Below are 24,213 nucleotides of genomic sequence, written 5' to 3'. Positions count from 1 at the left end.
CGTCCCTCCTCCCCATGCTCTTCATCATCAGGAATTCTCCAGGCAGATTGTCTCCTATTCCTTACCTGTGTCTGCCCAGCACATGGGCTGGATCGTTAAGGACCTGTGCAATGTTTAGCATGGAGAAAATGTTCCAGTGGCATTCCTAATGATGAAGAGGGTGGGAAGGAGGGACGGAGCGGTGGTGCAAAGTTAAGGCACAGTTTAAAAGTTGTTTTTTAAGACAATAACTGCATCACCTGCCAAACGGACCCCAGGACAGATCTTGGATTAAAAGCAGCTATCTGAAGGAACAAGTGGTTTAGGGGGGTTAGATTGTGGGTACAGAGTCGCTTTAACAGTGAAAGCTTTAATTCCAGCCTTTGGTTGAGACAGAACACGTACTAGAAGCAGCAGTGAGGAAAAACACCACCAAACTCCAACAACAGGAATCCAGGTGCAGGTCCGACTGATGGTAACATAGTAACATAGTAAATAAGGTTGAAAGAAAACAAGAGTCCATCAGGTTCAACCTAGGGAAACTCTACTGGTGACCAGATGAATAATGTAAAACTAGAAAAGTTTATTAAAAAGATCCAACGCGTTTCGGAACCGTACTTTTTCAAGAGTCATATAACATTACAGGAGAGACACACAACACAACTTATACCATACGCTGTTTTGTGTGTAGCCGCAGTACTAACCAATTGTACATATCTTTATGCTATTTGTATGTTTGTTATGTAGTTACAGCTGTAGTACTAATACATTGTATATGTTTTGTGTCAGCTCTTTAGGAGTTAACCCTGATGGGTGGGGTAGCTCCACCTATCTTATTGACATTACTATTTCTTTTTGGTATAAGTTGTGTTGTGTGTCTCTCCTGTAATGTTATGACTCTTGAAAAAGGAACCGGTACGGTTCCAAAACACGTATCTTTTTAATAAACTTTTGTAGTTTTTCATAATTAATCTGGTCACCATTAGTCGGACCTGCGCCTGGATCCCCGTTGTTGGAGTTTGGTGGTGTTTTTCCCCATTATTCCCTTGGTGGAGTTCGGGAGTGGCTGCCGTTTGCAGGTTTATACTTTTCATGCTATTTCGAGAGTTGTGCCTCCTGTTCAGCACAACTCTATCAGGTGAGTGTTACCATATTCTATCCCTTCACCCCTTTTAGTCCAGCTGATCCGCGCTATGGAGCACTGTCCCTTGTTTTTCTTTTAGAAGCAGCAGTGTCTTGTCTTTTTACAGGTGTTCTCCTATTAGCTAAGAACTTGAAAATCTTAAAACGTTGAGACCCAAAGTGTAATTGTATTGTGCACATATATATTTTTTTCCATTGTACCAAGATCATTTTTCCCCTCTTTCCCATATTTTTGTTATTTAGGCTAAGGTCCTGGACATCTTCTGGGTCTTCCCATCACTCATGGCTGAGTGAGCGCAGTGCAAGCCCATGTGTACTCACCAGCACATGTAGCCTGGATACCATGCCCAAATTTGCATTTTCTTCTGAAGATGAGACCTCTGATCACAAGTGTGACAAACCTGTATTCAGCTTAGGGGAAATAAAAGGGGCATCCTCAAAGCAATCATCCCTTTGTGGTAAGTAAATGGAGAAACAGGAGGAGTCTTTCTTGATAATCAGCCTTATAGTGAAGTTAATATATATAGAAAGCAATAAATATGAGGGTGGATGATATGTATTTTTTTCACTTATTTTATTGAAGTTTGTACATCATTTAAAAACAAGACATTACATCTCAGAATACGATCACATCCAAGTATACAATCATGTTCAACGCAGGGCTGTCGAGTTGGAGGTAGTTTTGGCGGCAGTGGTAAAAAATAAAATATGTACCGACTCCAGCTTTAAAAAAAATCTTTCAGAATTATTGAATTGAGTTTTCATATGAATTTTTCTGTAGAAAAACTCCCTGAGAAGATTAAATTTGGTTTGTAATTGTGGAAAAGAACAAAAACCACTATCATCGTAGATGTACTTAATAAAACTAATCTCTTGATTAATCTAATATGTGGGTTCAAGGCGTCTAACAAATGAGTAAACTGAAGGGTTATGCCATATGAGCATGTCTAGCATGTTTATCACTATAGTCTCCAACCACACATAAGCTCCCAATCTATGGAGAGGTAATCGCTTTGTCCCCCTGGGCATACCGCCCTTCAGCACTGGCCATAGTTGACGCAACCTCAAGAAGTATGCAAAATGGTGTTCTTTATTGGGCAAAACACCTGCCTCCACCCACTTACCAAGGTATCTCACCTGTTCCGCTAGATCAGTCATGTCAAACTCTGGCCCGCGTGCCATTATTTTTGGCCTGCCTAGGAAATCAATTGATTTCCTAGAGTTGGCCCGCCAATAGGACATCACAACAGCCGTGCTGATGAGACAGTGGAGCAGTGCGTATTCGGGTATCTGCACACTGACAACACACACCTATGGAGCGGCTTTCGCTTCAGTACCAGCAGGGAGCAAGAGATCAGAAACCTAGAGTCTAGGAGACACCGCCTCGCTGCTGCTGAGCTCTAGCTGGCTGGAACACACAGGAGACAGCAGGACCGGAAGGTTCAGATAGCGCAGCCACCATACAGATTACCATTTTATCTCATGTGCGGGAGGAGGGGGAAGCTGGGTCATCTGTGCGCAGGCGGCCGTATCTCCACGGTGGGACCAGCAGGATGGGGTATTATTGGGGTTGTTTCCAGGGGTAGAGTGGTTTCGGGTGGCCTTCCAGGGGAGACTGGCTTCCTTAACCTCTTAAGGACCCATGACGTCCCGGTACGTCATGCATCACTGTCACTTAAGGACCCATGACCGCATGCGATCGGGAGAGATGGCCTGCAGAAATACACTGCAGGCCATCTCTCCCTGTCGGCATGGGGAGTTGTTAACCCCCCCCCCCCCCCCATGCCGACGATCGCCGCTATTGGCTTATCAGTTCAGATCAGCCAATAGCGGCGATCGGAACCTTTCCGGGCCATCGGTGACCCGATGACCCGAAAAAAAAATGGCGGTCGGTGCTGTCCTAGGACGGCACTGACCGCCATTACTGTAGAAAGTAATGGTGGTCACTGTGCCACCGGCCCGATCGCCGCGAACGGCGATCAAAGTCCCCAAAAGTTATAAATACCTGCTCCGGACCCCTCAGCTAGGTAGCCAGGACAGTAGAAACCCCCCACAAGTGACCCCATTCTATAAACTACACCCCATAAGGAATCTAACAAGGGGGGCAGCGGGTATATGGCCCCCTGGTGACGGCCACATTTGGGACGTGAAAATGAAAAAAATTTTATTTTTTATTTTCACGGCACATGTTCTACACATGTGCCCGTCACCAGTGGGGTCCATATGCTCACTGTACCCCTCGTTAGATTCCTCATGGGGTGTAATTTCCAGAATGGGGTCACTTGTGGGGGGTTTCTACTGTCCTGGCAGCACAGGAGTTTTGTAATTGCGACATGGCCTCCATCCTCCATTCCAGCCTCTAAATGGCGCTCTGTCCCTTTGGTGGCTTGCCCTGTGCCCATATGGGCCATTATGTCCACATGTGGGGTATTTTCGTACTCAGGGGAAATTACCCTACACGTTTTGAGTTTATTTTCTTTTTTAACCCCTTGTGGAAATGGAAAAAAATCAAGGCTAGACCAACATTTAGTGTAATTTTTTTAAAATTTTTACTCTAAATCATTAATCTTGTCATGATTTTTTCATTTTCACAAGGGGCTAAAAGATAAAAAAAAACACAATGTGTAGAGCAATTTCCCCTGAGTACGGAAATACCTCACATGTGGACATAAAGCACCATGCGGGTGCAAGGTAAGCATCCAAAGAGAAGGAGCGCCATTTGGTTTTTTGAGGCTGGATTTGGCTGGAATGGATTTCGAGGGGCCATGTTGCATTTAAAAGGCCCCTGTTTTTTTCCAAGACAGTTGAAACCCACTATGGAAACTACACCCCTCAAGGAATGTAACAATGGGTGTAGTGAGCATATGGACCCCACTGGTGACTGGCACAAATGTGGAACAATGTGGCGTGAAAATGAAATATTACATTTTTTACACTATAATGTTGGTTTAGCCTTGAATTTATCATTTTCACAAGGGGTTAAAAGAGAAAAAAAAACACAATGTGTAGAGCAATTTCCCCCGAGTCTGTAAATACCCCACATGTGGACATAAAGCGCCATGTGGGCGCAGGGCAAGCCTCCAAAGAGAAGAAGCGCCATTTGGATTTTGGAGGTTGGATTTGGCTAGAATAGATGATGAACGCCATGTCGCATTTACAGAGCCCTCGTGCTGCCAAAACACTGGAAACCCCCCACAAGTGACCCCATTCTGGAAACTACACCCCACAAGAAATCTAACAAGGGGTGCAATGAGGATATGGACCCCTTGATGACGGCCACATTTGTGCCTTGAAAGTGAAAAAAATGAAATTTTTCACTTTCACGTCACATTGTTCCACATTTGTGCCCGTCACCAGTGGGGTCCATATCCTCATTGCACCCCTTGTTAGATTCCTTGAGGGGTGTTGTTTCCAGAATGGGGTCCCGTGTGGGGGGGTTCCAGTGTTTTGGCAGCACGAGGGCTCTGTAAATGCGACGTGGCCCTTGAAATCCATTCCAGTGAAATCCAGCTTCCAAAAGCCAATTGGCGCTCCTTCCCTTTGGAGGCTCGTCCTGCGCCCGCTTGGCACTTATGTCCACATGTGGGGTATTTCCGTACTCGGGAGAAACTGCGCTACATGTTTTGTGTTTTTTTTTTTTTCCTTTTATCCCTTTGTGAAAATGAAAAATTGAAGGCTAGAACAATGTTTTTCACGCCACATTGTTCGGAAAATCTGTGAAGCACCTCTGGGGTCCAAATGCTCACCGCACCCCTTGTTACATTCCTTGAGGGGTGTAGTTTTCTAAATGGTGTCCCTTTTTAGGGGTGTTTTTTTTAGGTTTTGGCCAGAGCCTCTGCCAACCTGAAGTGGTACAGTCAGAAATGACCAAATATAATGGAGGCATTGAAATTCACTAGGTGCTCCCTTATATCTGAGGCTTGTGGTTGCGTCAAATAGCGCAATAGGGCCACATATGGGGTATTTCTATAAACTGCAGAAACGGGGCAATAATTATTGGGGTGCATTTCTCTGGTAATAGGTTCATAATTATGAAAAATATTGGATTACAATAAAATCTCTGCACAGAAAATTAAAATTTTTAAATTTCTTACACACTTAGCTTTTATTTCTGTGACTCCCATAAAGGGTTAAAAACTTTCTGGATGTGCTTTTGCAGAGTTTGGGGGGTGCAGTTTCTGAAATGGGGTGCTTTGTGGGGCTTTCTAACACACAGTCCCCTCAAATACACTTTAAACCTGAACAGGTCCCTAAAAATATCCGATTTTGAAATTTTACTGAAAATTTGGAAGTTTGCTGCTAATGTTTTACGCTTTCTATTGTCTAAAAAAAATGAAAGATAGTTTAATAAATGCCGCCAACATAAAGTAAACATGTTGCTAATGCTATTTAATATATAAAAAATTTTTAAAATGCACATCTTTTGAATAAAGGAGAATTTTGCCATATATGGGTGAGTGCCCTTATCTATGTAAAGGAGCACCCCTAAGGAAATTTTATCATAGCCCTCTATGAATGGCGGCATAACACATACAAGCCATAAACAAAGAGTAGTGCCGGTGACCTCTATTTTCAGTCATTATTTAATATATAATTTATGTGGTATAACCATTTTCTGTATAAGCAGAAAAGTTTTAAAGTTGGAAAAATGCAATTTTTCACGCTATTTTGGTTTTTTCATAAAGATTCGTTATTAGTATCGACTCCAATTTACTAGAAATGTGAAGCACAATATGTCACGAGAAAACAATCTCACAATCGTCCGGATAGGTAAAAGCATCCCGAAGTTATTAATGAATAAAGTGACACAGGTCATATTCATAAAATTTGCTCCGGTCCTTAAGGCCATTTCAGGCCCGGTCCTTAAGGGGTTAAAGTGACACTGTCACCCCCTTTGTGCATTCTGACATCTCTACACAGGTGTAAAGGGAAAATTTAGCGTTTTTCATACCTTATTTCATATCATACGTCATGGTATTTGTTCAAGTAAAAAGTGTCCTTTTATCAACTGCAGATTGTATTAAGTGGGTGTGGCCTCGCGGTATTAGCGCCACTTAGCCCTGCCAACAACGGCACCATTGGCCCCGCCCCCTTGACGTCCATTGGTTGGCCGCCGTAAAGGGGGTGGGGTCTAGACCTTTCGGCCAGCCTGTCCCAATGGCCGACGAGGGGGCGGGGCAAACGGTGCAGTTGTGGGCGGGGCTAATGCCGCGAGGCCACGCCCGCTTAATACAATCTGCCGTTGATAAAAGGTCACTTTTTACTTTAACAAACAACATGACGTATTATACGAAATAAGGTATGAAAACCACTAAATTTACCCTTTACACCTGTGTCGAGATGTCAGAATGCAAAAAGGAGGTGACAGTGTCACTTTAACTTCTAGGCTTCTAGGCAACAGACAGAGTCGGCTCCTCCCCATCCTCACTGCACATGAACCAAAACTCTTTGCAGACATAAAGCGCGAGGGCACTGACTGGCTCTTAGTATTGTGCACACCGGGCACTGGAGACTATGCTAGCAGCAGCTGCTATGACCATGGCCCTTCTCCACAGCCAGCAAGAGGACCAACTGGCTACTACAGGGGGTACTATTGTGGAGGACTGGCTACTACAGGGGGAACTATTTTGGAGGACTGGGTTCTACAGGGGGCACTATTGGGAGGGCTGGCTACTACATGGGGCTGTATTGTGGGGGCTGGCTACTATATGGGGCACTATTTTGGGGGCTGGCTACTATGTGGGGCACTATTGTGGGGTATGGCTGGCTACTATATGGGGCACTATTGTGGGGGATAACTACTATATGGAACACTATTGGGAGGGCTGGCTACTATATGGGGCACACTTGTAGTGGGATGGCTACTATTTGGGATACTTGTGGGGGATAGCTACTATATGGGACATTATTGAGGGTGCTGGCAACTTTACTATGGGGCACTATTACTATGCGAGGCACTATGAAACACCTTTGGGGGGGGGGCTGACTTATATATGGGGCACCATTGTTGGGGCTACTATGTGGGACACTATTGTGGAGATTTACCCTATAATTTATCATAGTGCAAAGTGCTTGGTGAGGCACAACCCACTGACAGTGCCAGGAACGCTGCACGCAGCTCTGAAACTTCCAGATATGCTGCTTGTGCACTTCAATGAATATTAAGGAAATATTAAGGTTGGCCCGCGGCTTTGTCCAGGTTCTTAATTTTGGCCCACTGTCGATTTGAGTTTGACACCCCTGCGCTAGATAGTATATAAAAATATCTGGTAAGGCTAGCCCACCTAAATTCTTGGGCCTCTGTTGTGTAGACTGTTTTAATTTGGATCTGTTGGACCCCCATACGAATGGATGATAGAACGAATGTTTCTATAAAAATGTATAACAATCAGAATTACCACTTGTTCTCTATTATATAAACACTTGGGCATAATGTTCATCTGGGTTAAGTTTAAACAACTTGTAACAGTCAGCGGTAATGTCGCCCAGTTGTGAAACTTAGTTTTGACATAGTCTAGTAAAGGAAATACATTCGTTTTCAAATCCTCGAAGAGTACCTATTGATGAGTATTTAAAACTATGAACCACCTGCAGATCACAGACCAGACGGCCCCATCCCTCCAGGGTGGATGATATTAATTAAAACTTCAGGTAAGGAATAGTCAGGTCATTCCCTGTAACTACCAGGGAGGTTACAACTTTTATTTTATTCTCAGAAAGGAGAGCTGAATTCTGATTTGTTGGTGTCCACTACTGATAGATTTTTTTTTTTTTTCCCTTGCTTTAATTTTTATAAAACTCCAGTAAAATTTTTTTTTTTTTCAAGTCAACCGGTGACAGAAAGTTAAGCAGATTTTTGTGGTACATTAACAAATACCATCTAGATTATAATAAATTGTTTAATTTCTCTTTAGCAGATATAGTAGGTCTAAGCCGGACTCGCCTGCGGAGTAACAGCACTGGAGCCAAAAACTCTACCCCTCGCACTCTGGAACCTGGACTGAGTCGCCGCCTTCGCGGTCAGAGGGAGTCACTGGAAAAACAGAACTCTACTCCTGGAAGCCGTGTTCCCAAGTCTGCATCTGTTTCTGCACTCTCCTTGATCATTACCTCTGGTGAGACATCATTGCATTTATCCCTAGGATGCAGGCCTAGGGAGTTCTTGCCAACATGGGTACAATTTATGGTCTATGGCTATATCCATGTTTTCCCAGACTCCCTAGGGCTGCATCCAGCTTCATCAGCCATTGATTTGTGCTTGAAGTTCACTCATCTCTAATCAAGAGAAAATTGTACTGTGTTATCATTTTGTAAGCTGCATTGTAAAAATACAGAACATTTTACCATTCAAGGGGAAAAAGAGTATTGCTGTTTTGTTTAACCCCTTCACGCCAATAATACGTATATGTACATTCTTAATGCCAATGCCCCATGATGATTATATAAGGGCAGACTAGATGGACCAGCTGGTCTTTTTCTACCGACAATCTTCTATGTTTCTATGTAATAGACTACAAGTAAAACAGGCGCTTCACCCTCTCAACAGCAGTACAAATGCTACAGAGGTACCCTCCTGCTTCTAATATGTCACTGATCATCAGCGCACTGGTTATCGCTACATCAGCAGTTGTATTACTCCCTTGCACAGGTGACGTAATTATGCTATCACAGCTCCGATGGTACTGACTATTGCTCTGTAAGTAGTCTCATAACTTCCTTTCACAATGTAATCTTGCCGTAACAGTATCCTCCCTGCTGGTCATATGGCAACCACTATACCTACATCAGTAGTCATATTACTTCTCTTCCATAGATGAAGTAATCGTACCACAGCGATACCATCCTGCCTGTGATATTGCATTGACTAAGGCTACATCAGCAGTTACATGGCACTGAACATTACTACATCCGTAGTCATATTGCCCTGTCCTTAAGTGGAGTAATCATGCCACAGCAATACTATCCTGCCTGTCGTATAGGACTGCCTATCGCATCTGCAGCAGTCATATTACTCCCTTACACAGCTGAAGTAATTGTACCACAGCCATACCATATGACACTGACTACCGCTACAACCGCAGTCATATTACTCTCATCCACAGGTGATTATAATCATGCCACGGCATTACCATCCTACCTGTAATATGGCAAGACTTATGCTTCATTCATAATGCTTCAGCCATATTACTCCCTACCACAGGTGACATACTTGTGGCACAGCGATGTAATTCTGCCTGTTGTATGGTTCTTACTATGGCTACGTCAGCAGTCTTTTTTTACTTTTAAAGCCGATGTAATCATGCTACAATAGTACCATCCTGCTTGTCACATGGTACTGTCTATCGCTACATACGCTGTCGTATTACTTACATCCACAGGTGAAGTATTCATACTACTGTGATACCACCCGACTTGTCGCGTAACACTGACTGTCACTACATATGCACTCATGTTACTCCTTTTCACAAGTGAAGTTATTGTTCTACAGTTGTACCGCTGTAGTTTTTGAAGTAGCACCACTTATTGCTATTTCAGCAGTCATGCCAATCCCTCCCCAGAGGTGAGATACTTCATTCCTGTAGCCCCACCTATTGCAATGTCAGAGGGTGCATTATCCACATAAAAGGTGGAGTAATTATGAGATACAAGGGTACTTCCCCTGTCATTTATTTAGTACTTTCTTCAGCTATCTCTTTTCCTTCTATAAGCAGAGTTAGTGTTCCAGATTTAACTCCTGATCTGCTGCCACTCTTCATTCTTCTATAGGCGGAGTTACTTTATTACAGAGGTATCCTCCTGTTCTTTAAGTAACACCTACTATGTTGACATTAGCATCCACAGTAATTCTTTCTGTAGAAAGAGTATATAAGCTGCACCAGAGGTTCCCTCCTGTACCTTGCAACTACTGTCTCCACACCGCCAATCCCAATACACCCTTCCAAATTTGAGGTATTGAGTGATACAGATTCCCTCCTCAATTACCTGTACTGCCTAATGCGCTACACAGTGGCTGCTGGCCATATACTTTTGTTGTACGGATGGTCCTCCTCTTTAGCCGTAATGCCATAGCATACAGCCCACTGTGCTACCCACATCCACAGGCAGGTTACTTGTGAGTACAGATTCTCTACTGATTCTGTTCTACTTCTCATTGCTGGCAGACAGCTCCAGTCATACACTTATTTCCTATGCCTGCATGACCTGTTCAGACCCAGGAGGGTGAACTCTTACTAGTTTTTCCTCAGCCACGTAGCTGTCCTAAATCCCAACCCCCCATTGGCCTGTCCTTGTGGATGCAATCAGCTTCCAGGTCCCTTTACTAAATCGAGCTCGACTGTGTCGGTAACAGACCTCATTTTATGATGGGAAAACTCACTTCCTTAATGTGACTTGTATACTGTCTTATGCTTTCAAATAGTCATTCAGGTAGAAGTCCCAGCCAGCTTCCAGGTGGACCCTATCAGCCCTTACAGGGGGTTCTTATGCATCAACTGCACATTCAGACATTTAAAGCAGACACTCTTATTTGGTCTCTACTCTGGGTGGGTGGGAGCTGTGTCCCTAAATGAACTTTGACGAGAAAAGGATTTTATGGCAAGTACTCACAAAATCCCATTTTACACCTATATGATACCATTAAATATATAGATCATGGGGCAAAAAACAACACCCCAACCAACCCTGTAGGTCTGTGGTCTTAGTGCCATCCACAACTATTGCATCCTATGGCATACTAAAATAAGTTTTTTGTTTCTGCAGATGATTTTGGAACTGGATCCCTTATGAGTCCTATATCCCCACGTTCACTTTCATCTAATCCCTCATCCAGGGATTCCTCTCCCAGCCGAGACACAACGGTGGCCGCAACAAGCCTGCGCCCTCCAATAATTATACATAGTTCTGGCAAGAAATACGGCTTCACTTTGCGTGCTATCCGTGTTTATATGGGAGAAACTGATGTGTATACTGTCCACCACATGGTTTGGGTGAGTAAAGTTTTCTGTCAAGTTGTGTAAAGTGTTAGAGGTTTCTCAGGTTTAGACAATATTGGCTGCTTTCCTCCAGAAAAAGTGCCACAATTCTCCTCAGGGTGCATGTGATATTGGAGCCCAGCCCCATTCACTTCAATAAAGTTTAGTTGCAATGCAACTGCATTTAGTGTGCTCGGTCTACAACTATGATGGTGGCTGAGGACCTTGAGGACTGGTTCCTTTATTTGTTTTTGATACAACACATAACCTATGAACTGGTGTGGTACTGTTTTCAAAAGACAGTAGCCATGTTTTTCTAATCTAGTCGAGCCCCTTAAAGTGACATTGTCTCCCATTTTGTGCATTCTGACATCTCTACACAGGTGTAAAGGGTAAATTTAGCAGTTTTCACACCTTATTTTATATCATACGTCATGGTGCTTGTTCAAGTAAAAAGTGATCCTTTATGAACTGCAGAGTGTGTGAGGTGGGCGGGGCCTCACGGCATTAGCACCACTTAGCCCCGCCCACAACACCACTGTTTGCCCCCGCCCCCTCACCAGCCATTGGTGGGCCGACCTTGAGGGGGTGAGACCTTTAGGCCAGTCTGTTCCAATGGCTGGTGAGGGGGCGGGGCTAAGTGGTGCTAATGCCGCGGGGCCCCGCCCACTTAACATAATCTGCAGTTGATAAGATGACTTTTTACTTGAACAAGCTCCGTGACATATGATATAAAATAAGGTATGAAAACCGCTAAATTTACCCTTTACACCTGAGTAGAGATGTCAGAATGCACAAAGGGGGCGACAATGTCATTTTAACCCCTTAACGACATCGGGCGTACCCATACGCCCCCGTTGCCTGGGCTTTAACGCAAACGGGCGTATAGGTACGCCCGATGTTTCCCCGATCGCTGTGTGTTCACACACAGCGGTCGGGGAAGATGGCCTGCTATAATGTATAGCAGGCCATCTTAGCTTCACGGCACGGGGGGTGGTTAACACCCCCCGTGCTTACGATCGCCGCTATAGGCTGATCAATTCAGATCAGCCAATAGCGGCGATCGGAACCTTTCCGGGTCATCGGTGACCCGATGACCCGGAAAAAAATGTCGGTCGGTGCTGTCCGAGGACGGCACCGACCGCCATTACTGTAAAAAGTAATGGTGGTCACCGTGCCACCGGCCCGATCGCCGTGAACGGCCGGCCGTTCACGGCGATCGGGCCGGTGGCACGGCGATCAGAGTCCCACAATATAGTAAATACCTGCCCTGGACCAGAGCAGGTATTTGTACATTACTCACCTGTCCCGGGCTCCTGATCGGCGTCTTCCGGGTTCGCGGCGTCCTCGTCTTCGTTCGGGTCTTCGGCTTCCTCCGTGACGTCACGTTCGGCTTCTCTCGGCTATTTTCGGCTCCAGCGTCGGCTTTTTCCGTATTTTGCGCTCTGCTGCCCTCTAGCGGCTGATATGTGTAATACACTTATCAGCAGCTACAGGGATGTTCAGAATATAGAAAAAGTTGTTTTTTGTTTTTTTTTAATTTTTTTTTTTTCTATTTTCCACACCCTATCGCCGCTGAGTGTTGATCAGCATCGCACGAAAGTGCGCTGCTAATCAGCAACTCCTCCTTTTTGGCGTAGGGTGTTTTTTTTCTACTAAGTGCGGCATTTATCAGCAACTCCTTTGTTGGCGTAGGTTTTTTTTTTATACTTACTGTAAAAAAACACGTAAAAAAACACTACATTACACCACACTACATTGAATAAAGTTTGACACCACACCACTACATACCCCATATACTAGTCGCCGTATAAAGATGGCCTCTAGGGTGTTTTCGGTGTCGGACGCATACGTTATTATTGCCTCCGACACCGAAACAGCCAGTAAGGATGAATGGGGGGATCCTTCTTTCCTCCATTCATCCTCATCATCCTCATCATCCAGTGACGTGTCTGGGGGTAGCGTAGCGTACGCTGCCCCCCAGACACGTCTTTTCCGCCAGTACCGTCCCAATAAGAGATGGTGGTATGGTGTGAAATTCTACAAACTGTGTGAGCGTACCTCAGGGTACACTTACAGATATAGGGTACGTGCACACTGCGGAATGGCGAAGGATAACCCTTTGTGCATTCCGCAGCTGGCACCCACCAGCGGACTGATGCGGGCGCATGTCTCCACCCGTGTCATAGACTCCATGTTATGCATGGGCGGATTCCATCGTCCGTCCAAAGAATGAACACGTTGGACGGAGAGCGGAATCCGCCCGGGCATAGAATGGAGTCTATGACACGGACGGAGACGTGCGCCTGCATTAGTCAGCCGGCGGGTGCCAACTGCGGAATGCACGAAGGGTTATCTGTCGCGATTCCGCAGTGTGCACGTACCCTTAGAGTGTATGTAGGAAGGGACACCCGAATCCAGCCCCAGATGCCCCCTCCCCCCCCCCCCCCCATCCTCGGAACAAGTGGGAAAATCGTTCGGGAACTGATCTTCCCACTGCTGGATAAAGGTCACCACCTGTACGGGGATAACATTTATACCAGCACCCCCTCTTCTGGTCCCTCGCTGCCCGAGCTACTGTAGCTTGCGGCATGATCCGAACATATCAGAAGCCGTAATAGAGCCCTAATATTTAGCAGCCATGGAGCGGACCCAGCGCTTCTGGATATGAAGGACCCCGTATCGCACCAGGACAACATTTTCCAGTTGACGTCCCCACACTGGAAAACAGGAGACCCCAGAAGAAGTGCAGAGTGTGGCGTAACAGGGGGATCAGGAAGGACAACATTTACCAGTGTGACGCCTGTCCTGATCACCCCGGCCTCTGCATACTGGATCGCTCCAAGGCGCACCACACGTCACTGGGGTTCTACATTATCTAAATTCTGTCCCTTATTCCTATTTCAGGGGTCACGTTGGTCCAGGGATTATTCTGATCGCCATTATGGAGTCGGGAAGGAATTTTTCCCCTGTGATGAGGCTACTGTCGTCTGCCTCACGAGGGTTTTTTGCCTTCCTCTGGATCAACACAGGTTGAATTTGATGGACACCTGTCATTTCCAACCTTATAAACTAATAATTGGCCTAATACCCCCAAATAAATTAGAATTGTCCCTTTTCCCCAGCTAAGTAGGTATGGCCGCCATTCCCATTAGAGGATGCCATGATGCAATTACAAAGCCTCTGTGCGGCCAGGACAGTAGAAACCCCCCACAAGTGACCCCATTCTGGAAACTACACCCCATAAGGAATCTAACAAGGGGGGCAGCGGGGATATGGCCCCCTGGTGACGGCCACATTTGGGACGTGAAAATGAAAAAAATTGTATTTTTTATTTTCTCGGCACATGTTCTACGTAAGTGCCCGTCACCAGTGGGGTCCATATCCTCACTGCACCCCTTGTTAGATTCCTTATGGGGTGTAGTTCCCAGAATGGGGTCACTTGTCGGGGGTTTCTACTGTCCTGGCAGCACAGGAGCTTTGTAATTGCGACATGGCCTCTATCCTCCATTCCAGCCTCTAAATGGCGCTCTGTCCCTTTGGTGGCTTGCCCTGTGCCCATATGGCACATTATGCCCACATGTGGGGTATTTTCGTACTCAGGGGAAATTACCCTACACGTTTTGTGTTCATTTTCTTTAACCCCTTGTGGAAATGGAAAAAAATCAAGGCTAGACCAACATTTAGTGTAATTTTTGTAAAATTTTTACTCTAAATCATTAATCTTGTCATGATTTTTTCATTTTCACAAGGGGTTAAAAGATAAAGAAAAACATTTAATGTGTAGCGCAATTTCCCCTGAGTAAGGAAATACCCCACATGTGTACATAAAGCGCCATTCGGGTGCAGGGTAAGCCTCCGAAGGGACGGAGCGCCATTTGGTTTTTGAAGGCTGGATTTGGATGGAATGGATTTCGAGGGGCCATGTTGCATTCAAAAGGCCTCTGTGTTGCCAAGACAGTTGAAACCCCCCACAAGTGACCCCATTATGGAAACTGCACCCCTCAGGGAATGTAACAAGGGGTGTAGTGAGCATATGGACCCCACTGGTGACGGGCACAAATGTGGAACAATGTGGCGTGAAAGTGAAATATTACATTTTTTACACTGTAATGTTGGTTTAGCCTTGAATTTATCATTTTCACAAGGGGTTAAAAGAGGAAAAAAAAACAAAATGTGTAGAGCAATTTCCCCCGAGTCCGTAAATACCCCACATGTGGACATAAAGCGCCATGTGGGCGCAGGGCAAGCCTCCCAAGGGAAGGAGCGCCATTTGGATTTTGGAGGTTGGATTTGGCTAGAATGGATGATGAAAGCCATGTCGCATTTACAGAGCCCTCGTGCTGCCAAAACACTGGAAACCCCCCACAAGTGACCCCATTCTGGAAAATGCACCCCTCAAGGAATCTAACAAGGGGTGCAGTGAGGATATGGATCCCTTGATGACGGGCACATTTGTGCCATGAAAGTGAAAAAATGAAATTTTTTACTTTTACGTCACATTGTTCCACATTTGTGCCTGTCACCAGTGGGGTCCATATGCTCACTGCCCCCCTTGTTAGATTCCTTGAGGGGTGTAGTTTCCAGAATGGGGTCACTTGTGGGGGGTTTCCAGTGTCTTGGCAGCACGAGGGCTCTGTAAATGCGACATGGCGCTTGAAATCCTTTTCAGTGAAATTCAGCTTCCAAAAGCCAATTGGCGCTTCTTCCCTTTGGAGGCTCGTCCTGGGCCCCCTTGGCACTTTATCGCCACATGTGGGGTATTTCCGTACTCGGGAGAAACTGCGCTACACATTTTGTGTCTTTTTTTGCCTCTTATCCCTTTAAGAAAATGAAAAATTGAAGGCTAGAACAACGTTTTAGTGTAAAAAATAAAAAAAAAATTTTCACAACATATTGTTCGGAAAATCTGTGAAGCACCTATGGGGTCCAGATGCTCACCGCACCCCTTGTTACATTCCTTGAGGAGTGTAGTTTTCTAAATGGTGTCCCTTTAGGGGTGTTTTTTAGGTTTTGGCACCCCAGAGCCTCTGCCAACCTGAAGTGGTACAGTCAAAAATGACCAAATATAACGGAGGCGTTGAAAATCACTAGGCGCTCCCTTATATCTGAGGCTTGTGGTTGCGTCAAATAGCGCAATAGGGTCACATATGGGGTATTTCTATAAACTGCAGAAACGGGACAATAATTATTGGGGTGCATTTCTCTGGTAATAGGTTTATAATTATGAAAAATATTGGATTACAATAAAATCTCTGCACAGAAAATTAAAATTTTCAAATTCCTTACACACTTAGCTTTTATTTCTGTGACTCCCCTAAAGGGTTAAAACACTTTCTGGATATGCTTTTGCAGAGTTTGGGGGGTGCAGTTTCTGAAATGGGGTGCTTTGTGGGGCTTTCTAACATACAGGCCCCTCAAATACACTTTAAACCTGAACAGGTCCCTAAAAATATCTGATTTTGAAATTTGACTGAAAATTTGGAAATTTGCTGCTAATGTTTTAAGCTCCCTATTGTCTAAAAAAAATGAAAGATAGTTTAATAAATGCCGCCAACATAAAGTAGACATGTTGCTAATGCTATTTAATATATAATTTATGTGGTATAACCACTTTCTGTATACGCAAAAAAGTTTCAAAGTTGGAAAAATGCATTTTTTCACATTATTTGGGATTTTTTCATAAAGATTTGTTATGAGTATCGACTCCAATTTACCAGAAATGTAAAGTACAATATGTCACGAGAAAACAATCTCAGAATCAGCCGGATAGGTAAAAGCATCCCGAAGTTATTAATGACTAAAGTGACACAGGTCATATTCATAAAATTTGTCTGTCATTAAGGCCATTTCAGGCTCTGTCCTTAAGGGGTTAAAGTCTGAAATGTTGACTCCTTTACTCCCTATTCCTCCAGAGTGTGGAAGATGGGAGTCCAGCACATGAAGCCGGGCTGAGAGCTGGAGATCTGATCACACATGTGAACGGAGAGTCTGTCCTCGGATTAGTACACATGGATGTCGTGGAGCTTCTCTTAAAGGTACATGTATTTATTTAACATGTAGTAAAACAAACTACTCCTATTGCTATATTTTTTTCATCTATTCTCCGCTTTTACAGAGTTTTATTGTATGCCGTTTACATTAGAGGCATCAAGTTTTGACCTGGTGCCCCGGATCTTTGGGTGACTGCCACCCTTTGCCATATCTGCATCCTCCGGACACAGTCAAGTAACATGGTGGAACAGGGAGCTGTCATCTCCCTTTCCTGCTAATCAGTCAGGGCTGATGTAGGGCTGTAGATACAGGGTTCACAATGGAGAAATATCTAGGGAGAGAATACTGATGAGGGGTGTATCTGCATTATCCTCCATATCTATCTATCTGTCTATTTATCTATCTATGCACACACATACGCGCACACACATACGCGCACACACATACGCGCACACACATACGCGCACACACATACGCGCACACACATACGCGCACACACATACGCGCACACACATACGCGCACACACATACGCGCACACACATACGCGCACACACATACGCGCACACACATACGCGCACACACATACGCGCACACACATACGCGCACACACATACGCGCACACACATACGCGCACACACACAAACACAAACACACAGTGTTACCTTGGACAACGAGTAACCTGGTGCCTGCATCCTAATACTGTGTGCACTGCAGGCCACTGCAATGTTTAATCAGGCTCCGGGCCGCTGCCCAGCTCTCACAGCAGGAGGAGGCTACCATGTCTGCTGTGCTGCATGTCAGTGTGGTGGGCCGTTGTACTTGTGTGTCAGTTACCTGATGAATCCCATCATCTTCCTCCTCTGTTGGGTCTGCCCCCTTCCTCTGTGATCATCCTGTGTCCTAGCTGTCACTAGTGGTAAAGGGGTGTGACTATGCAGAAAGGCAGATAGTAAAGTTATTAACCCCTGAAGCACCCTTATATAATGTCACATGGACCTGGACCCCAAGGGGGTGGAGGGAGGTTATGGTTTATTGCAGCAGCCCTAGGTAGGAGTTGGTAGGCGTGGGTGGGGGGCTCGAAACTGCTTCAGTGCTAATGAGTTTGTTAACCTCTACAACATCCTTAATGAAAAGCTATCTGGACCACTATGCATGGAGGGCGGGGGTGGTTGTTGCAGCACTCCATTGAAGGATTTTGGGGGGCCACCGCTACTTTAGCAGTGTACTGGAGATGAAGAGGCAGAGCATGCGCTACTGAGCTTGTCCGCCCCTTCATTCTAATGATTGGTGGGGGTTTCTGCACCTGGACCCCATTGATACAAACCTCTGACGTGTCACTATGACCTGTCAGAAGGTTGTTTAAGTGGTAGGTACACTTTAACAGTGCAGACAGACAAGTGTATGTAAAGCTGTCCCTGCCCTGTATTCTATGGCCGGTGTCAGCTGCCTGATATTATCCAAAACAACTTAAACCTTGCACACACACTGGTACACAGTAATATTTTTGGGTTGCGGAACTAATCATCTGTGTTTCAAAGTTTTCTTATGGGAAAAATGTGTTTTGATATAAGAGTAATTTGAATTACTAGCGCAGTCCCTGAACTAATTATGTTCGTAATCCAAGGTACCACTTTATTTGGAGTGGGTGCTTGGACAAAAAATATACATTGGGGCTCATATCATGGTTCCTATTTCTCTGTCCTTTAGCCTGGCCATGTAGCTTTGTCTGAAACGTATTGCATCATCGCATCAAATGACTGAACTCTTAGGGCTCGTTCCCACTGAGCAAAAGCAGCTGAATTTCTGCGCTGAATCAGCGCTGAAATTTCAGCCGTTAAAATAGGTGCAGAGCTAATTTCCATTGTGTTGAATGGAGATTCTGCTCTGCAGTTCACACAGTGGAATTTCCGCACTGAACTAATCCGCTTTCCGCCAGAAGAATGAACATGTTCATTCTTCCGCTAGCGGAAGCCTATACAAATCAATGGGGCTCTGATTTTCTGTTTCAGCGCGGAATACAAGCGTATTCAGCGCGGAATACAAGCGTAATACAAGCGGAAATTACTCGCTGAATCAGCGCGGAAATGGGGAAAAGGGGGGGGGAGGAGGATTCTAGTATATGTTCTGGTATAGTCTAGTTTACTCACCAAATACTCGCTGAATTTCAGCGCTGAATGCATGCGGATTCAGCGCGGATTCCTCGAGTATTCCTCGCTGAATTTGTCAAGAGCTGATTACGAGCTGAACACTTTGCTAGCTGAATACGCAGGGATTCTGCTTACATTCTGCTTATATTCTGCTCGGAATTCAGCGTCAGTTGATTTCAGGCGGAAATATTTCCTTGCGTAATCCGCTCCTTTTGCTCTGTGTGAACGTAGCCTTACTGAACAGAAATTGACATTATGTGGTGGAAAACCAGGAGAAAAAAAAATACTCACTGTATAGCAGTGTAATATTGTAAATGCCAATCATATCTTTTTAGTACCTTATTTTCTGAGCTAGCTCGATGGAATCCATTACTACTTATGCTATCATATTTTCCATAATGGGGGCTGCAGTTTGGAGGAAAGGTTCAGCTACCTTCCATGAGTGTGGAGATGGGAGTCCAGCTTGTGAAGCCAGGCTGAGGGCTGGAGATCTGATCACACATGTGAATGGAGAGTCTGTCCTTGGATTATTACACATGGATGTTGTCAGCTACGTAGCTTTTTCTTGGGCAAATTCCCGTGGCCTGAATGAGGGCATAATTACATATGTGATAAAACAAAAAAAAAGACAACAGTCTATCAGGATTAATCCATAACCCTCTTGTGTGGATCCAGAGGAAGGTAAAAAAGGCAGATGCCAATTGCCCCATATCAGATGAGAGATTCCTTAACAATTCCAATTATGGTAATCAGAAATGGTAATCAGAAATTTCATCAAAGCCCCCCCTTGAAGGTGTATTCCACTCAAACATAATTTTTCATATGTTGCTGCTCATGGTGAAACTAACAATTCCTTCCATACTTGTTATTATCTATTCAGTCTCCTTCTTCCACTTCTGAACTGCTGCTTTCTGCTGAAGACACGAAAAACTGTGTGTGATCTTTTCCCCCCGTCTTCCCCTCCTCCTCCCTTCCCTTCTGAGATGGCTGATGTAAACAAGTCCCTATCTGCAAATTTGTATAATTCTTCCATCTATTGATTACACTTTTATCCATTTTTTGCAGAGCGGTACCAAAGTATCACTGCGGACCACCCCGCTAGAAAACACATCCATAAAGATAGGACCAGCCAGAAAAAACAGCTGTAAAGGTCGAATGGCCAGAAGGACCAAGAAAAGCCGGAAAAGGGAGAACCAGGATAGGTAAAGATGGGAGCTGACACAGTGCTCTCTGCTGCCATCTCTGTCTGAGACAGGAATTGTCCAGAGCAGTAGCAAATCCCCTAGCAAACCTCTCCTGCTTTACTGAGATTTTTGCATAGAAGTAAATTACAAACCTATAGATTTTCGCCGGAGAACCCCTTTAAATGATTGCCAATATGAGCAGAAAGTTTGCCACAGCAGCCAGTCACAGCTCTGCTTTTCTAAGAGTGCTGGTAGAATAAAAGGTGAGCTGTGATTGGTTACAATAAGCAAATGATCTGCCCCACAATGAAGGAAGTTTCTACTTGTGGCAGCTAGAACATAGAGGTTGTAGCTTTCTGTGAACATTTCAGATAGTCAGTCAGTCTTTCCACAGTCTAGTTCGTGGAGGAAAAAAAAAATTTGTTTGTTTTTCTAAATTAACTGCTGTCAGAAAGTTATACAGATTTGTTATTTACCCCTATTTAAAAAAAAAAAAAACAAAAAAAAAAACTCTTTCAGTACTTATCAACTGCTGTGTGTCCTGCAGGAAGTGGTTCATTCTTTCCAGTCTGCCACAGTGCTCTGTCAGGAACTGTCCAGACCAGTAGCAAATCCCCTCCTGCTCTGGACAGTTCCTGAGATGGACGGAGGTGACAGCAGAGAGCACTGTGTCAGACTGAAAAGAATTCACCACTTCCTGCAGGACATACAGCAGCTGATAAGTACTGGAAGATGTTGCGCCAGCTGAGAACCACCTAGAAAAGGTGGATCTGTCAACCCCATAAGTCTGAAAGGGTATGTGTGTTTTATTTTTAGTACCATTGGCAGTTGTATTACTAGAGGTTTCCTGGCACCAGCTATTAAAGGGGTAGTGCGGCGCTAAACAATTATTCATTAAATAACACACAATACAAAGTTATACAACTTTGTAACGTATGTTATGTTAGTGAATCGCCCTGTGTTTCCCCCCACCCACACCAGACCCGGAAGTGTAGTGCTCTATACATACCTGCCTCTTGCCGCGTCATCAGCTGTTTAGCCGCAATTGGCTGAGCACAGTTATGCTCAGCCAATCACGGCTGAGCAGCTGATGACACGGCAGAGGGCAGCCAGCACTAGGGACGGTCGGAGCGGTTTGGCCGGCCATCCGTAGATGACATCATTGGCACAAGATGGCGGACGGGGGTCCGCAAGAGGCAGGTATGTATAGAGCACTACACTTCCGGGTCTGGTGTGGGTGGGGGGACACAGGGAAGGGGGCGATTCACTAACATAACATACATTACAAAGTTGTATAACTTTTGTAATGTGTGTTATTTAGTGAATAATTGTTTAGCGCTGCATTACCCCTTTAAACATTGTTTTCTGTTGTTTTTCTGTATTAAATGTTGAAGGTCTTTGAATCCACCACATATTAAATTTTTTTTATTTTTTTTTTATTTTTTTTTATTTTTTTTGTAGAAAGCGTTCTCTTTTCAAGAAAATTTCTAAGCAATCAACAGTATTACAAACCAGTAAGAGCTTTTCCTCTGGACTTCATCAATCATTGTCTTCCAGTGAGAGTCTTCCAGCTTCTCCGACCCACAGCCTGTCTCCTGGCCCCACAACCCCTAGTCGCAGTCCTGCTCCTGATATGCCCATTGGTAAGTCTTACATGCTTTTTATAATGCTATTAGAGCCTATGGATCAGGGATGTCAAACTCTCTGCCCTCCAGCTGTTGCAAAACTACATTCCCATCATGCCTGGACAGCCAAATAATATGCATTTAACCCTTTGGCAACATCTGCAGTACATGTGTGGTAGATGTGCACTGGGGGGTGGGGGGGGGGGTATTCAGAAAGTTCAGTAGCTGAGCTTTCTCTATACACAATGGATCATTATGATCCCATAAGCTGATGTCCAAAAACGACCTGGGCATTGATGCATCAATACAGCTGGACTTCCTGTCCATTGAAAACCCCTTACATGCTTGTCTTGACTTGACAGTGGCATGTAGTAGCTTAAACTTCTGGGAGCGGAGGATTTTCCACTCCTGGTGGTTACAGCAGGAAATCACCAGTATACTGACAGCCAATCCCCTGCAGTGCTGGTGCAGGAGCACAGCATATCTTTATTCCGACCATGGCGGAATAAGGCCTATTATTGACCGTGGTAAAAAAAGCATATAGGCAGTCACTAAGGGGTTGAGAAAATAAACTACTTAAAGGGGTAGTTCACAAAAAAAAAATGTAAATTGCAAATCTCTAGCACTTGCGGGGACCAGTTGATTTGAAAAAGAAAAAAAAAATTGTGAACTAAACCTTTAACATTGAATTAGAACTGGTCGGTTTTACTTACTAATATTAATTGTGGAACCTTTGTTTCTTAGATAATGTGTCGCCTCAGAGTACATCTCCATGCTCTAGTACACCAAGCTCACCTGCTGGTCACATTCGTCCCAGTTCACTGCAATGTTTAGCACCCAAGCTGAGCGGACAACGATACAAGGTAGGACGAAGGAAGTCCACAAGCAGCATTCCCCCATCTCCTCTCGCTTGCACTCCATCACCTGCTCATCAGGCACCATCTTCCCCACAACGCTCTCCTTCTCCATTGTTGCCTGGGCATTCAAGGACCAGTCATGGTGTTTTCCAGGGAAAGACTTTGTCACCCCCTGCTATTGTACGGCAAGGAGCACGTAGCAGAGCAACAGAAGCTCCTCGCTCGCCTCTTCTAAAAAGAGTACAGTCAGTAGAAAAGATGTCCAGCCACTTTAACTGTGGTCGAAAGACGACGCCTCCAGAAATTCAGCCGTGGGAGGAATCGCACGACAGCACAGATGGTATATCTGATACTGTTAGCCGTAATAAAGACTGGGGAACAGATAAACACGAGCGGGATTCGGAAGTAGTAGTTATGAGAAGGCTTAATCTCTCTGAGAGAAGGGACTCTTTCAAAAAGCAGGAAGCTGTGCAGGAAGTTAGCTTCGATGAGCAGGAGACGGTAGGGGGTGAAAGTGGGCAGAAAGCGGAGGGCAACTCTGTACTATGGGAACGACTGCCGCACCAAACCTCATGGGTTCAAGCAAGACCGGCTAGCATATCTTCAGTAATCACAGCCCATGAACAGCAGTGCCGCTTAGTGCCACAGATAGCTGTTCAGACCTCGGAAAGTGAGGAGCAAGACAAGGCCTCTGGGCTCTGGGAGTGTCAAGCGTTTTATCCCCTTCAACCCACAGGCAGAGACAGATGCCCTCTTGTGTCTTGGTTGTCAGAGCCTTCAGCTGCTAGTCCAGAAAGACAAACCAAGGGTCATCTTAATCCTACGCAGCTGTTTTCTGCAGGCGCAGATGTGCACTCGGAAAGTAACAAAGGGGGTAAGAGCAAAGGACACGAACAGACAGAACAATCTGGAAAGAAGATGAGCTGAGAAGTTTTGGTGGTTAGGACTTTATGGATGGACTAAGTGCTTTGAAACCTCGCACAGAAAATGGGGACAGTACGTAAACATGTGGAAGTGAAAACCTGGGAAACAGAGTTTTTCATTATCTTTTACTTTTTTATGTAATTTAACATGGTATGGTTTTGATACTTCGTAAACCTATTTTATTGTACTTGTATTTATATATGATATCAGTGGCATGCATTGTTTTTTTATGTTACAGTTCAACCTCAAGTAGAAAATGTGTCATCTGTGTTACACTCCTTCAATGCTTTTATTTCAGTATTCTAGATTTATGTTGATGTAGTAAAGCTGGGAGACCCTCACCCATGCTGTTCTCCAAATGACCTTAATTTACTGCCATGAAATCTAA

General features: G+C 44.7%; 1 protein-coding gene across 6 annotated transcripts in view; it reads left to right on the top strand.

The window, feature by feature from the left end:
• Positions 1–23,998, top strand: part of MAST3 (microtubule associated serine/threonine kinase 3) — a 122,220-nt gene extending 98,222 nt beyond the window's left edge. For 5 of the 6 annotated variants that reach the window (XM_069977958.1, XM_069977955.1, XM_069977957.1 and 2 more), the window contains 7 exons: positions 1,366–1,580; positions 8,037–8,237; positions 10,882–11,108; positions 17,009–17,131; positions 20,301–20,437; positions 21,881–22,062; positions 22,789–23,998. In XM_069977958.1, the coding sequence (XP_069834059.1) occupies positions 1,366–1,580; positions 8,037–8,237; positions 10,882–11,108; positions 17,009–17,131; positions 20,301–20,437; positions 21,881–22,062; positions 22,789–23,828 (2,125 nt within the window). In that variant the 3' untranslated portion in view covers positions 23,829–23,998. The remainder of the gene's footprint in view (positions 1–1,365; positions 1,581–8,036; positions 8,238–10,881; positions 11,109–17,008; positions 17,132–20,300; positions 20,438–21,880; positions 22,063–22,788) is intronic. The other variant, XM_069977956.1, reaches the window with a different exon arrangement.
• The last annotated feature ends 215 nt before the right edge of the window (positions 23,999–24,213 follow it).

Source organism: Dendropsophus ebraccatus, chromosome 7 (assembly GCF_027789765.1).
Source record: "Dendropsophus ebraccatus isolate aDenEbr1 chromosome 7, aDenEbr1.pat, whole genome shotgun sequence".
Lineage (NCBI taxonomy): Eukaryota > Metazoa > Chordata > Amphibia > Anura > Hylidae > Dendropsophus > Dendropsophus ebraccatus.
The sequence above is the reverse complement of the archived record's forward strand: the minus strand, read 5'-3'. Positions and strand labels throughout refer to the sequence as shown.